The sequence below is a fragment of the Brugia malayi genome (assembly GCF_000002995.4).
Source record: "Brugia malayi strain FR3 genome assembly, contig: Bm_015, whole genome shotgun sequence".
Classification (NCBI taxonomy): Eukaryota; Metazoa; Nematoda; class Chromadorea; order Rhabditida; family Onchocercidae; genus Brugia; species Brugia malayi.
The window spans coordinates 50,972-66,788 of NW_025062292.1; the positions used below are offsets into that span (position 1 = coordinate 50,972).

Below are 15,817 nucleotides of genomic sequence, written 5' to 3' on the forward strand. Positions count from 1 at the left end.
TTGCTGCACTATAAATACAATAAAATTATCAAAACTAATGGGAAGTACTAATGGGACATTTGACTATTTGCTTAAAAAAGTGTTTTCTTCTTCTTTTAGAATTAAAGGAAACGAAGTAAGGAGGAAATGCTGAAGTTATATAAAGGTTTAATGAGGAAAGACAAGTGTTAAGATTTGATTATTATTTATTTGATAAAAGGTTACATCAAAATGTGAAATTTCGAGTATAAAGCTATATTTTTACTCAAATACAAATAATGTGTTAGAAAAGTCTGAGATCTTTAGTTACATATTATAAAAGTGACAAAATACCTGAAATTGAATGCTAAATTCTATCAAATTCGTTTATGATTGATATAGTATACAATGTAAATAAATATTTATAGACTTAATATATGTACATATTAATTAATTGATCCTATCAAAAAGTGGTGCTGTTTAGTGCGCCCTAGCATCATATCTCTCTCTCAATAAGGCTAGAGCCTAATTGATAGCCCAGCTATCATTATATATGCCTCGTTGGGATAGTTGAGTTATATGTGAATTGTTTTAAACAATAGATGCTCAAAATTATGCAAATTTCGAAAGTCCGTCATATCATCAATTTATTTCTGATATATAATCTCATGAATGTTATATTAACTGCTATAATTGATAACGAATTGATAGGAAGTCCAGTGGTGAGCTTTTCCTACTAGCTTTCTTTTTTTATTATGTATTGTCAATATAATATCGTTTCTATTAAACAAATTTTATTTACTGAAATACACCAATCGATCGATTATCGCAAAACAAATCCTAAAACTTTTTAACCGTTGATGCATTATAAAGCATGGGCATTTAATCCTTTTTTGAACAGTGTAAAGCTTCTTAGCTATTACTTTAATGTATTGTGATGAACAATGTTAGTTAACATCAAAAAATGATGAAACTGATGGACAAATTTGAATATTGTTTATAAATGTCAGTTGAATATCAGTTAAATGTTTTTTTTTTTAGATACTTTCTGTTTAATTATCAAAATTAATTGACATTATATTCAATCATTCGTATCCCCTATTGCTAGCAAAGCAACTATAGTTAAAGCAGTTAAAGCTATAAGAGAGTCGAACTATTTACTTCACTTGCTATCGTTATTATTCTGGTAACAATGGATTTACCTAGAATTGAGCAGATCCTGTCATTATGACATGACCTATGCTATGTAATTCATGTATACCTCTTTTATATTCAGGTAGGTTGTGAGGATACCATGGTATCGTTAACATTCAGAACCAGAAAACCATTTACCGGACGTATGTATATACGTGGGCTAGCTGATGATGACCGATGCTCCAGGAATTTTGCATCAAATTCGATCAGAATAAATTTTCAATGCTGATTCAAAATGGTGATTGCACCATGCAACAACGGCAGCGAGTTACTAGTTCTTTGGAGGTAACTTTAAGAAGCTTCGATAATTATGTCTGCTACTTTGATTTCATTTTATCTAGCAATGTATATTGGCGAATAATGCAGCACAAAATTTCTTTCACAAAACATTTTAAGACTTCCATATAAGAATTTAACTGTATTACATAATTTTAGGGTATTATGTTCTTTCTTACAATCGTTGTAACGCGGGCTGATCGTGTCTATCGTTGCATGTGTTTTTCCCGAAATATCAAACGGTTAACATCAGATGTGGATATGTCATCAATTGGCATTACTGAATTGATGGATGCGGTACAAATGCCTACTTGCACATATAGCATTCATGCTGAAAGCGTAGATGGACCAGTAGCTGTGTAAAATTTTTTCAGAATTGTAATTAGCTCATACTAATGAAATTTTTTCAGAGTTGAAATAACTTATTGAAATAACCTACTTTTATAATAAACTTTTCTCGCCTAGTAGTGTCCTACTGGTTACTTGTTTGTGCCAATTCACCAATTTGATTTATTGTTATCAAACCGGTGGTTTTATGAATTGAATGTTTTGGAGAAAACGATTTGATCATTCTAAAATATTTTGAAAATAAATTGTTATTAAACATTTCTAATCAAGTTTAGACGTTTACAACTTCTTTAAAAAGAATCAAATCTAAACAATTTAAATAATACATTACAGTTACGACCAAGTCAATTTATCATGTTTGGAAGTATGACGGTGACACACAAGGCTTTTTGGTACATTCATGCTTCGTTAACGATGGACGAGGAAGGCGATATGACTTGGTACCTGACTATTTTTATTTTGAACTATTTAATATTTAACAAGTTGTTAATAAATTGAAATTTTTAATTGTTTCAGCTTGATTTGGATAGATGCGCTATTGATCCAATTATTCAACCTGATGTGAAATATGATGGAGATTTGAAAAAAGTGAAGTATTTCTATGTTTTTATAAATTATAAAAAGGGAACCAATATAACATAATTTTCTTAAATCTTTTGATGCGAAGGAGTGATAGTTGAACAGAAATTTGTTCAATTTTAAGGTCCTTACTCTTAAAATATAACAAATTACATTATTGTAAAATGGGATCAAAACTATTTTGTTGAAAAAAAATTTTACCATGTTTATAGGTTTAGTCCGCATGCTTTTTATATAGTTCTAATTCATCATAACATTATTGACAAAATATATTTTTCTCCTTTATACAATGAACAACAATTTTAAATCCTTTTTTACAAATTAGTAGTCAAAGCTGACATGAAATTTTAGAATGTGAAAAAAAAATACAAGTGAAAAATATTGAAAAATGCAAATGAACTTCAGGAGCTGCATTCCAGTGTTTTTAACAATTAATTATTGAGAACAAATTTTAGATGCTGAATTATAGACAGTGGTGGAAAGGTGGGGATATAAGTTCAGTGATACTTCAGTTCTGAATTATCAGTGTGTCGTTGAGTTGTGCAAGAAAAGTGCTGGCGAATGTGAAAGCCTTACTCCACCAACATGCACTAGTAATAGTCGAATTCAGCGCAGTTGACACAATTCTAGGTGATATTTAAATTTTTGAGTGATAAAACTGTAATCACTACATGGTGACTGTAGCAAGTATTCTAAAATAGCAATATTTTAGCATCATATTAGAAAAAGGTGCGCATGATATATCAGATTTACATAACGGTCATCAGATTGATTTGGTTGCTACAATCAGCATGCTTAATAACATTGAGGAAAACGGGGCATCTGATCCTCGACCACGATATTTGGTGCGAGAAGTCAGTAAGGTATCGTTTTTTAGCTCTAATTTTTGCTTTTGAATAAGTTTGAAAGTATTTTCCTGAAATTTTAACATTAGATATATCTTCTATCATATGCCTCAACAGTCTGTACGCTTTAACATTTTGTATATATAAATTTCAATAAACTAGATCTATAGTGAATATTGAAGTAAAAGTATTTATTGATCTCCAAAAACTTCGAATTTAATTGATGATATCATTATATATAGATCAAAAATTGGAATAGCAGTGGCATTGGTAGCATCACAGAGACTGCACTGCTTAACTGAATGTAATAACTGCTAAATGTAATATTGATAAAATTTTTTAGTCATAATAATAATAAGAATTCAGATGCCAATGTTAAATATTATGATAACAGATTAATCTAATAAGTATTGTGCGGAACTAAAATAATTTTTGAATAAAAATTTTCAAAAAATACGCTATCCTATTATTATATATCTCAAGAGATAATGCTCAACACTAAGAATTTTCAGTATAAGATGACCAAATTAATTAAAATTAATCATCCAGTTAATAACTAATTTTCAACTGATAAGTGATTGACAGTATCTTTTTGTAGACTACTTCTATCAGACTGAAAAGAAAAATTGTTTAATAACAGATCTGGTAATTAAACTGATGATAGTACCCTTCTATCTACTGGTTGAACTGATTGACGGTACATCAAAAAGCGTTTTTATAAATAAATGCTGGAATTTAGCTCAGCGATAAATGTAAAGAAGTTATATTGTCAAATAATTTGTTAGCTTGATGTTCAAGAATGAACTTCAAGACCATCCAAAATTTTACCGGTTTCCATATTGCGATAATAGAAATATCGAATTAAAATAGGATGAATCTCGAAATATGCGAAATTAACTGCTTTATTCAAAATATATAAATATATTAAAATTTCATCATGTTAAGATAATATAAAAACTTGTTAATCAGTTTTGATTTTATTGCCTCAGTAGTTTGTCATGTGTGTCTATATGCATATATATATAGACACTCTCTCTCTCTCTCGCCATACCTAACAATGCATCACGCTTTAACCCATGCATATGGGTCCTAAAAGAAGACTACAAATTATTTCCAGTTCACAAAAAGTAAAATGATCAAATCAATAATTAAAAAGTCAGTGGTCAGAGTTATAGCAGAAAGATTCTACTGCATAAGTCAAAAGTTTTTTTTAAAGTTATATATACAACAATGTTTGCAGAAGGTACTGCTATCGAAGCAGAATATTGGAAAGCGTGACAAGACCATTTTACTGATTCCGAAAAGGTAATTAGAGTCAAATTTTAGAAGAAATTCATGAAAAAAGCACAAGTTTTCCATAAGAGCATAAAACTGATCATATTAGTGACAAAAACATATCTAATTAGTTTTACTTTTGTAATTTTGCAAACTGCATATTCTCCAGTTTATTGAAACTAAAATTAACATTTAATCTAAACTATTATGGTGCAAGCCTTCAAATAACAATATATAACAAGGATCAGTGAACCAGTGTTTCATCAAATTCGGTTTCACACTAACCATCTTCGCCAGTTCATCCATATGGGTTACATAATCTATCTTAAGTGAATAAAAATAATATTTTGCTTTATTTTGTGAGTTTTTTATGTGATATGATCATGATAAACCACTAAAATATGTCGTTGACTTTTCAGAAATCTCTCTTTTTCTTTTTCCTTCTTCTCTTAACATCCGTTTTGATATTACGATTACGCGTAACTTGCAATGGCCAGCAAATACTTCACAGTAAAATCGAGATTGCATTTCAGAAACAGGCCTTATAGATCCAACCCATTAGATAAGACCTATTGCAGCCAAAATATTCTGCAAATATAAATAGCTGTGCTCGAGGAAAATGATGAAAGATGCAAGAATAAGGGAAAAAATATGATTCATGAAAGGAAAAAAAATTGATATTGAAAATACCAAATTTTTAAATTAAAAGAAAAAAACAAACCATTGGTAATAATTGTGGTGGAAATATATGCAGATATAGATCAACTTTATTATCAGTAACAGGTATAATATTACCATCTTCAACAATTGGAAATTGAAACGAATAATCAGTACCAAAGATCATCGCAACAACGTTACACACTGCTGTATCATCTTCGAATATCCAGTAAAACGAGCAAAATTCGGTTTGATCTAAAATATCTTTCTTCTATACAAAATGAAATAAGTACTCACATATTCTTCATGCCATTACGGTTATTCTATAAGTGACAGCTAATGAATAAGTATGCATATGGCGTTCCTAAGTTATAATATATGGGTTTAAGATAGCTCACCTGATCTTCACCAATCAAACTGACTCAGTTTGATTCAGTTACCTCAATAACTGTCGAAAAACCAAAAAAAAATTTTTATTGTATACTAAGTGTTTAAAATAATGCTAATGATTCACTACTATAAACCAATTCGTTATTCCTTTATTATACTCCATTTTTTGAAACAATGAATTCTTTATCTAAATCTCAAATAGTAAATGTATATCTGTCTTCATTGTTCTCCATTGTAAATGTTAATCTGATAAGCCAGCTCACTTTCTACATCCTTAAAAATCTTTTCTAATAAGTTAATAAAAAAGGATCGGTGGCAATCTTCTCATTTTCCTACTCAACAGTACCATTTATTCCTTCGCTGTTTCAATTATCCGATTATATATTTGTTGTATTGAATCACATTTATAAAGAAAATAAACCATATATTAGTCCATCTCGCTTGCAGATAAGAAACAAATATTCAGTTAAGTCCTACAAACTTAAAATAACTCAAATAAATTTAACTAACCTAAATCATCTACTTTTCTGACCAAAAAGTTGATTCAAATTCATGACAAAAAATTTTGGTGCCACGAATTACAATGACTTTTGATTGAAAGCATCAAACCTGTAAAAAACCGTCTAGAAAGATTATTGAATGAGGTAAAAACTATGAATATCCAATCTCCAGATCCAATCTTACCGAATCACGAAGAACTCCAAACTAACAAAACCAAAGATCGATTCATAGATGAAAAAATTCTTCGACTGCAAATGTACATTAACTCTATCGAGGCTTTAAATAAGTAGTGGAAGAATGTGTCCAAAAATCCAAAACAAAAAAGGAAGATGAGTAAAGCTAAGCACAAATAGTAAATAAAATATCTTCATTTTAAAGCACGAAGCAAAGGAGACTGTTGACTATGTACAAAAGGGAAATTAATAATGAAATCAAACTAAACCGCCAATAACGGAATCGACAAAGCTAACATCCTATCGTTCACAGCTCCATTTTCGATGGAGAACCCGATGGAAAAACATTAACCTCCCACAACTATCTTTATCCACTTCCGATGGAGAACCCCGACAATGGAGAGAGTTTTGGAATGGGTTCAAATGTATATTCCCAGGATATCCCGTAAATCCAAAAAATGAATTATTTAATTTCTTGCTTAAAAGGTACAGCACTACATTCAGTAAGAGGCTTTGATGTTGCCCCAGAAAATTATGAAATTGTGCGCCAAATATTGACCAAAAAGTATGATGACAATAATGAAATTACAGTGAAATGTACAGTGAACCACAATCAATCCAACAAAACGATAAGGAATGGATCGAAACTATTGAAAAGATGGGAAGAATTTTCTGACAGTTAGAAATGCTAGGAGAGAACTCAAAACATTACAGCATTTAAAACACAATCGAGAGTAGACTACCTCGATGGATACTCGACAAAAAATGATCAAAAGCCAATGGTCAACAATGAAATTAAGGAAATTCCTTCAAACGTAATCAATATGAACGAGCAAGTAAGAAATCAGTTCTCATTTACTCTTACGGAAAGAAAATACACCTCATATAAGAAGGAGAATTCAAAAATCATAATGAAACTTCTATATTGACGACTATACAAAATGAAAGTGAGATTTCTCACTCCTCGATAAAAAATAGTGAAATTAAAAAAAGAAGACCGTGCATATTTTGTAGTGAACCCACTGGGACAGTGAATGTCAAACGTATTCGTCAGTGGATACTCGACTGAAACGTCTCAAAGAAATAAAGAAATGCACTATTTGCATGAAATCAAGGCAAAGAATGCAGCAAAAAGTAAGACGTTTCTACTGCAAAGCTTCTCACAATAGTGCTCTATGTGACAAAAAATTCTCGACACATGCGATAAAAAAAAAAAAAAAAAAAAAATACACATCATATAAGAAGGAAAAACACATCCAAATAGGAATCCAGCAAAAGAAGAAATCCATAAAGTGGAGAAATGTTCAACTAACCAGGATTAAGATAATAATGTCGCAAACAAGTACAATTACGGAGATGTGTCGCGAATTATAATTTCGCGAAAACTCTAACCAAAATAATAATGTTAATATATAGAAAAACTAATAAAGATAATAAATCATTTTTTAAATTGTAAAGAATCTTGTGGTATTATAAATCACCTCTCCATAAATTTGACTGCTTACGATTTATTACCCATGTGATTTTATGTTTATTGTAAAATTAACTCCCATTCATACATGTAATCTACCCATGCATGCTTAAGCCGTTATCTTAATATAAACATCTCATATTCTTGTCTCATTAATCTTATCGTAGGTTTTACACATATTAATACAACAGTATTGAACAAGATGGTTTGTTAACGACTATAACCGTCATAATCAAAATTCAACTCCTTTCCCCTTGAAAAAAAAAAAAAAAAAATCTTAAAAAAATCTAATTTTTTTTTATTTTTTTTTAAATCTAATTTTTCTGCTCAGATTATTGGTATTATACTTTTCATTTCTGTTGGTAGTATACATTATACTTTTCAAGAAGAAAGATACGTTAATCTCACTGCTGTATCATAAATATTCGAGTATCTGATCCAATTATCTTTAATTTTACGAAAGTAAGCAATTTTAAAAATAAACAACGACTTACTCTACAATTGAAATAAACAATCCTTGTGTATCCTCAACCAATGATTTTGGTGCCACGAGTCGAGAGTCATTTCTAGCAACATTATTGCAAAAGAAACGTTAGTCAATCTTCTTAAAGAAATAAATTTAATAGAGATCAAATCTCCGAAATCAGGTATGACTCTAGAAGAAAAGGAAGATTTTTATATAATAAGAAAAACATTACTCGAAGATAAACTCTAAAGAATTCATTTATGCGCAACTACGCTCGAATTAATCAATGATAATTGGTTCACATAACTCAACAAACCGTCACAATGAAAAGAAGAGAAGAGGAAGAAGAAAAATATAAAGAAAAAATATAAAACAGAAGGTGACCAAGAAATATCCCAATTATTGCATGAAGGAAAGGAAGCGATAATAATGCTGACAATACAGTACGAAGCTGACTAAAATACCAAGCGACTCTCAAATGAATTGACAAGGAATTGGCGAAAGAAGAGGTGAAAATTATCCCTTCGTCGAATATTAATATGAATCTTCCTCATTTTCGATGGAGATCCTAGGCAATTGCGACAATTTTGGAGCAGTTTTAATGCACCAGTCCACACACAAACAATTCCAGAAATACAAAAACTGAATTATTTGTACTCATGCCTCAAAGGAAAAGCTTTAGAAGTAATATCTGGATATGATGTAATACCAAGTTATAAGAAGACTGCTAAATGAAAAATATAGCGATTACTCAATGGTAACGACATCATACTATATAATGAACTACAATTCATTAAAAGAAATGAAAGAGAATGGATTGAAAATATAGAACGACTGTTACGCCAGTTAGAGGCGTTAGGAGAAAGCCTCGATCATTCGAATATCGAAATTTTGGTCGAGAATAAATTACCATCATGGATATTAAATAAAATATAAACGAAAGAAAAGGGATAATTCTCAAATTAAGAAACTTTTTGGTTAATGTGAATAATGAGCAGATAGAAACTGCCAACATTCACTCACTCAAATCAATATTAAATCTACAACTACCAAACCTGAGCATAAACGACGATACAACCTCGGAGGAGCTTCAGCATTGTCAATAATAAAAGGCAATCAAAATATTTCGAAAATTACAATAAAGAAAAGAAGACCATGTAAATTCTGCAGTCGAAATCATTGGGATTGTAATCGTGAGATCTACACTATTCTCACTGCTCGACTGAATCGTCTCAAGGTATTAAAGAAATGTACTATTTGTCTTAAAGACAGCCACAAAGGACATGTCTGAGCATTATACATTCATGAAGATTTTTCATGCAGGAAATTTTGACAATTTTTAAGTATTTTTGTAAATTTAAAACTGAAAAATTTCTAATTCTGCTAAATTAAGTTTTAATCAAGTGCCAACAATGTTAGAAATGATGTGATTCACCTATAAAAAAACGTAAATTTTGATTTAATTAATTATTTTTTGCTGACTTTCAAGCAATCTTTCAGTATGGAAATTAATGATATGGTTTTACTATCGTGAGCTTCATTTATATATCCACCTCCAGCTAGCATAGATCCTGACTTAAATGACCTTAATGATTGATTTTTAAGCACTTTAAGTAAAGTAAAGTTTTAAATAAAGATTAAGCACTTTAAATCTTATACAATCTACATTGCTAAATAAATGGAACTTTCGAACGAAAAATATACTAGACCGGTCAATTTTAATCAGATGAGTTCTCAACTGTTAGCTATTACACTCCTCGATAGATTTTAAACTTAAACCCTAAATAAACATTGCAGCCCGAAATAAGATAATAAGAAGTATAAAAAACAATAAGATAAGGAGCCTAAAAAAAAAAAAAAAAAAAACTAATTAATGGTTCGTCATTATAACATGAAACGTACCTAAGGCGCTTACACATGTTAAGCACAAGAGATAAGTGAAGATTTAGTAGGTGGAAATTCATTTTCCATCTGATCATCCTGAATGTTTCATCCATTCGAGGTCTTGCTTGATCTAACTGCCAGTAGAAGGGGGAAAGGATCATGATAATCAATAACAACAGTGATATCGCCATGATCTCGAACACTTACATTGCTATGTAAAGTAGCATCTATTCTCGCACATGATTCATGAAAATCATGCGCACTATAATTAATATATATACAAGAGCACTCATCGCTTTCAGGTATCTGTGATTTTTTTCCAGCCTGTTCACAACCTCGCGCTATGTGTTGATGAATTCTTATCCGTTGACTTTTCTTACCTGGAATCTATATTTTCATATAATGCATATTACATATTAATACTGGGTTTACCAAGTATAAATATCACTGAGCGAATTAAGATGGAAGAATGAAAGGTTTTCGTTCTCTTTGCTATTTAAAATTGAAGAGAAATGAATGATAAAATGTATGAAACAGATGTTGATTTTTCTTACCTGGATCTCTAACAATATTGAACAAGTTGTTGAAGAAATGAATCACCACGAATTTCCAACAAATGATTTCTCCATGATAAACTTAATCACACAAACATATAGAGATGACGAATACCACAAGATAGTAAACAAGGTTGAAAATGCAGTCATTTTTAGTCGAAATTTACATCTCCTCTATACTCTGTCGCGAATTATAATTTCGCGAAAACTTCTATCTAAAATAATAAGAAGGGAAATTAATAAAAACTAATTAATCATTTTTCAATTGTAACTAATTTCATAATATTATAAACTAACTCCTCATAAAACTAGTTTCTCAAGATTTAAAACCAATAAAAACTAATTAATCATTTTTTAATTGTAAACAATCCCATAATATCATAAACAATCTCTCCTTAAATCTAGTTTCTTAAGATTTATTACTCATGTGATTTTAAGTAAATTTGTAAACACTTCCAATTCTTAACACATAATTTTGTCTTAGACACGTCCAATCCTCACTTATATAAATTCAATTCTAATAAACAAAATTATTCATTGTTATTATTGTCGACTACTCTCTGTTAACCAATATCAATCCCTCCCATCTTCTTTATTATAAGTTTCTTCTCTTCTTTTACTGCTCTGTTTATTAATACTACTTGCGAAAAATAAAGACTTATTAATCTTTCTACTGTACTGCAAACAATTTGAATATCAACCAACAAACCCTTCACGACATACTCTATGTTCGGCTACACTATTTGTAAACCGAGCATAACACTATGAATTAAGCAATGTACGTGGATATCTCTGAAAGGCATAACTTAGAAACCAGCTTGACAATGCAGCAATAATCAAAGTAGCAATGATGGCTTCTCGTACTATTGCTCGTGTCGTATATTCTATTCTGCATTGAGGCGAGACAAGCGCCTTGATGACGCCTGGACCGTATGATCTTCTCCGTCCTCTAATCTTCATCTTCTATAGTTATCGATATGACGATAATCTGTGGGATCTACTTTGCTCGGTACTGCTGCAATACAACACTCGCGAAGAAGCTTGAGCATCCATGATACAAGCACAAGTCGGAACGAGATATCTCGGACGCAGTGTTATGTGTTAAATATGCAGATAAAAAATAAACGCTCATAAATAAGCATATTTAATGAATTATTCTTTAAGAACTTACGAAGCAAATTAGTCTCAAATCTCATTTGATTGCGTACCACTTATATTTGGTTGTTTCTCAACAACGTAAGGAAATTTTTTCTGTCGTACCTGTCAGAGTATGCTAATTTGCAATTTATCGCATACCACATAACAGTAAACGTAAACACTTATATTTGATGAATTATTCTTTAACAACATCACAAAATCAACGTGAGAATATTGAAAAACGATCGTATACGCTACTTATCGAATTTCGTAGTGAATCGCTTCAACCCTGCAATAACAATACGTAACTATCATACATTATGCAATGAGAAATATCAACACAACACAAATTAAATACCATTAATGAAAAGTACTCCAAATTGGGAATCACCGGAACACATAATAGGTGTCACGGATGATACAGTGCGATGTGAGAATTTGCAAACAATTTTGCTAAAATGTTCATGAAATGTCAAATCTTAATAGCTGCAAAAAGTTAGTAACCAACCTTCCCAATCGATGGTACTCGTCAGCCAGCATGAGCATCGAGAATCTCCTGATATCATAATTTCCAAGCAGCTTCAATTTTAGCCACAGATTTAACCACTGAAACCACCGGCATGGTTCTATATGAAACACAAAGAGTGACATCTAGGATAAGTTAATTTATACCTTCAGTACAATAATGTGACTTTTTTCGCAATTAACCTGTTAAATCAAAATATCTCGCGCAATCCGATCAAATCCTGTTGACCACTCTCCCTACTAGCTTTCCTTTATTCCTCGCAAATACTCTCAAAATTGACTTCCTAACACTTCACAGAAAATCAGAATTACCGACTAGAAATTCGTTTCAAGAGTGAACCGGGAGTAAATTATTTAAATGCTACAAAAACCGTCCTAATCAGCTTAGTTGTTATCGCTTTCGGGTAAGTTTATTATTTCAGTAAATATGACTAATTTAATTTTTGATGTCATTTCATTTTCTTGGTGCTTTACCAATGTGATTTTATCTTCCATCACTTCTCAATATCATATAAGAAATATAATCAAAAATGAAAACTCTTTCCTCAAAAAATTATGTGCTAATTATTAAAATATATATCATAGTGAATTACTAGCAGCAATAAAAGAAAAAGAGAGGAAAAGATGTTGCTAATTAATGAATAAGCCAAAGCTTACTTATGCAAATTGATGAATTAATTAATTTGCATAAATAATTAATTCGCATAATAAAAACGCATAATAATTAATTCGCATTTCATTTAGTTTCATTTAGATGTTTAAGTGTTATCTCATCAGAAAACAAATATGACTAGATAAACAATTTTTTTGCTTTTATTTTTACTTCACTACATAATTACAGATGTTTTTTAACGCAAATATCGCTATTTGTTTTATTTCATAACACTTTGTTTATTTATGAGCATAAAATTTTTCCTTTTTTTTTTAAAAAAAATTTTTTTTGAATATTTAGAAAAAAATATACTTTAAAATTTTTCATTAGAAAAATAAAATTTATGATTCATATATGAATATATTCAATTCTTTCTTTTTTCTTTTTCATCATATTCAATTATTTTGCTTTCTTTTCGGGCTAAAAAATGAATGAATAAATAACGATAATAAAGTAATCGGAAGTAACGAATTAAATTTTTTCTTTTACTATTTAAATTAATTATTCATTAAAGCATTTGATAAAGTTCATCTGATAAGGATTAATAAACTTGCTAAATCAAAACTTTTTAATTGCTATACTTTTCGTTTTATAAAATAGCAATTTTGTTATTCTAGTATTTTATAAAACAGTCTTTTACTTTTATTCATTCTAGGGTTTTAGAATTTCAGAAGTGAAATTCTTGCCATACAAGAATTCATTTCAAATTATCAAAAATGCACATTCTAATAGTCTTGCCATTTCAAAATTATCAAAAAATGTAAAATTTCCTTTTCAGATAACTAAATAATCATATCGAAATTTCAAAGAAGAAAACATGTAAAAACAGAATTTAAAAGAAGAAACCGGAATTGACTGTTGTGACTGTTGTGATGTGACATAACTTCCAGCATCCGGTAAATTCGACAAGCGAATAATCTCATAAATAATATAACCAATGATTAGCAATTGAAGCATATTTTGGTATAATCAATCAAAGCAAAAAAAAAAAGGAAAAAAGAACTGATCACTGATAGCTGATGGAAAATAATGAATACATGAATGAATAAAATCCATACTATAATATTTAAATATTTTTTCAAATATTATCATAATGCATGTGCAAATTGTTTTTTATCGTTTATGATTGGTTAGCACTTTTTTAAGAAAAAATCGAGAATTAAAAAATAAAATGAAATGAGAAAAAAACTTAGATACATTTACGAAATTTACATACGTAAATTTACGTTCTTTTCTTTTTTTTATATTTGCCAAATCCAATTTAATCTGAAAATAATAAATGATATAAATCTCAAAACAATCAAGTTCATTTAGTATACACAAATTTTTGCTTATTAATACTCTCATCCCTCAGCAACTTGGCAGTTAGACTAATTTTTTATTTATAAATGCCAAAATGAACATTTTAAATTATAAATTGATGAAAACATTCAAAAAGTTTTAACATTTCTTAGTTTTAACACTGAAAGTTTATTAATTTTTATTTTCAATCACATTGCATTTCATGTTTTGATTAGGTATTTTAATAAAATATCATATATGCCAATAATGTAAAACGAATACTTCCTTCTTCTCCCTTTTTTAATAAAATTTCTTAAGAAGATTTTTTTAATTACTTTCATAAAATTAAAGAAGTTTGACTCAATTTTTAAATTAATAATTAGATGATTGATAATTAGCGCACAATAAATTAATGAACAAGCCGATGGGACAACATGTTCAGTTGCCAGAAGCACAAGAATCAATGAAGATTTCCTGCAGATAACACCTGACGAAAGTAATACTTATTTGTATCTGGTAGCAATATTAAAGAAAAGTAAAAATAAGAAAAATAATTGAGACAAAACTTTTGTAAAATATTCTTCTATTTAAGGAATATTTGTGTATTTCACTCGAAGTCTTTGCTTCTCTTTGGCATTATTAATGAACCAACTAACATTGCTGGCCTTCATTTGATGAGTAATAATGATAATTTCAAATCGTTTTAAACATCATTTCAGTATTCATTAAGGTAGACGATAAAACCCTTTCTAGTTTTCTATCCATAGTGAAAAATAGCTCAGTGATTTTTGTTTAATAACGATCGAGTGAATCAAGTTATATGAGAACACAACTATGAATTATTTTTAGCAGTTAGATGATGTGTCTGAATTTATATATCATCCATCCTTTAGGATTTTCTTAAAATTTTACCATTTTAGTATATTTGCTACCAGTTTTGCCTGTTTTCATCTACATCTGCTTTCTTTTTTAAAATCTTATTTAGTAAATCAAGATGCATTAAAAAATAATTAATTGAAAGAATATAACTATGTTAGTAGAAATTTCCTGTTAGAAAAGTATACAACTATTCATTTTTTTTTTCAATAGCTATCATTCAATAGATATGTTCAATTAGAACTGGTTATATGAATATATATATATATATATAAAGAAATTGGGAGCCAGATAAGTAACATATATATATATATATATATATATGTATGTATATATTGTATTAATAAATGAAATGATGATCTTCCATTCTATGATAATCTATCGGATAAAAATCTTTTGATCCAATATTATTGTGATAGTAAAAAATTCTACAAAAATTACTAAAATCTTTTGATATCATTTATCTTGTTTTCGATTCGTATATCCGTGCAATTTTTTTTTAAGAATATGGTTTCGAAATGATCGAAAGTATGCTCAAATGATCCAAATGATTTTACAATAACTGCTCGATATCTTGACATTTCCTGCAATTTTCAACTCAATTAAAATAAGTAAATTCCGGAATAGCAAGTGAACAATTGTTGAATTCAGAAAGGAATTTATTATTTTCATCGAGTTAGTGGGGATGACAAATGAATAATGATTAGAAACGTAGAATTTTGAATTAATTAAAAACAAAGTTTTTTTTGTTTTCAAAAATTTGTTAATATTAAAA

The 15,817-nt window shown here is 29.3% G+C and overlaps 4 protein-coding genes across 5 annotated transcripts; 1 reads left to right on the top strand and 3 right to left on the bottom strand.

Moving 5' to 3' along the window:
* Positions 1-1,374: 1,374 nt before the first annotated feature.
* Bm8411 (Uncharacterized protein) lies at positions 1,375-4,509 on the top strand (the record flags this gene model as incomplete). The annotated part of the gene is made up of 5 exons (XM_043082846.1): positions 1,375-1,437; positions 1,588-1,779; positions 2,293-2,369; positions 3,068-3,218; positions 4,441-4,509. The coding sequence occupies 5 exons, from the start codon at positions 1,375-1,377 to the stop codon at positions 4,507-4,509; spliced, it is 552 nt and encodes a 183-aa protein (XP_042938780.1).
* Positions 4,510-5,033: 524 nt separating this feature from the next.
* Positions 5,034-5,319, bottom strand: Bm13355 (Uncharacterized protein; the record flags this gene model as incomplete). Its single annotated transcript, XM_043082847.1, has 2 exons — positions 5,034-5,063; positions 5,197-5,319. 2 exons carry the CDS (start codon positions 5,317-5,319, stop codon positions 5,034-5,036), a joined length of 153 nt encoding a protein of 50 aa, XP_042938781.1.
* Positions 5,320-10,122: 4,803 nt separating this feature from the next.
* Positions 10,123-11,531, bottom strand: Bm8407 (Uncharacterized protein; the record flags this gene model as incomplete). Of its 2 annotated transcripts, XM_043082848.1 has the most annotated exons (3): positions 10,123-10,397; positions 10,572-10,652; positions 11,354-11,531. In XM_043082848.1, the coding sequence occupies 3 exons, from the start codon at positions 11,529-11,531 to the stop codon at positions 10,123-10,125; spliced, it is 534 nt and encodes a 177-aa protein (XP_042938782.1). The 2 variants fall into 2 exon arrangements, with proteins under 2 accessions (XP_042938782.1, XP_001896537.2); XM_001896502.2 differs by lacking the exons at positions 10,123-10,397; positions 10,572-10,652 and having other exon boundaries at positions 11,334-11,531.
* Positions 11,532-13,284: 1,753 nt separating this feature from the next.
* Bm17132 (Uncharacterized protein) lies at positions 13,285-13,842 on the bottom strand (the record flags this gene model as incomplete). Its single annotated transcript, XM_043082849.1, has 2 exons — positions 13,285-13,305; positions 13,732-13,842. 2 exons carry the CDS (start codon positions 13,840-13,842, stop codon positions 13,285-13,287), a joined length of 132 nt encoding a protein of 43 aa, XP_042938783.1.
* Between the last annotated feature and the right edge of the window lie 1,975 nt (positions 13,843-15,817).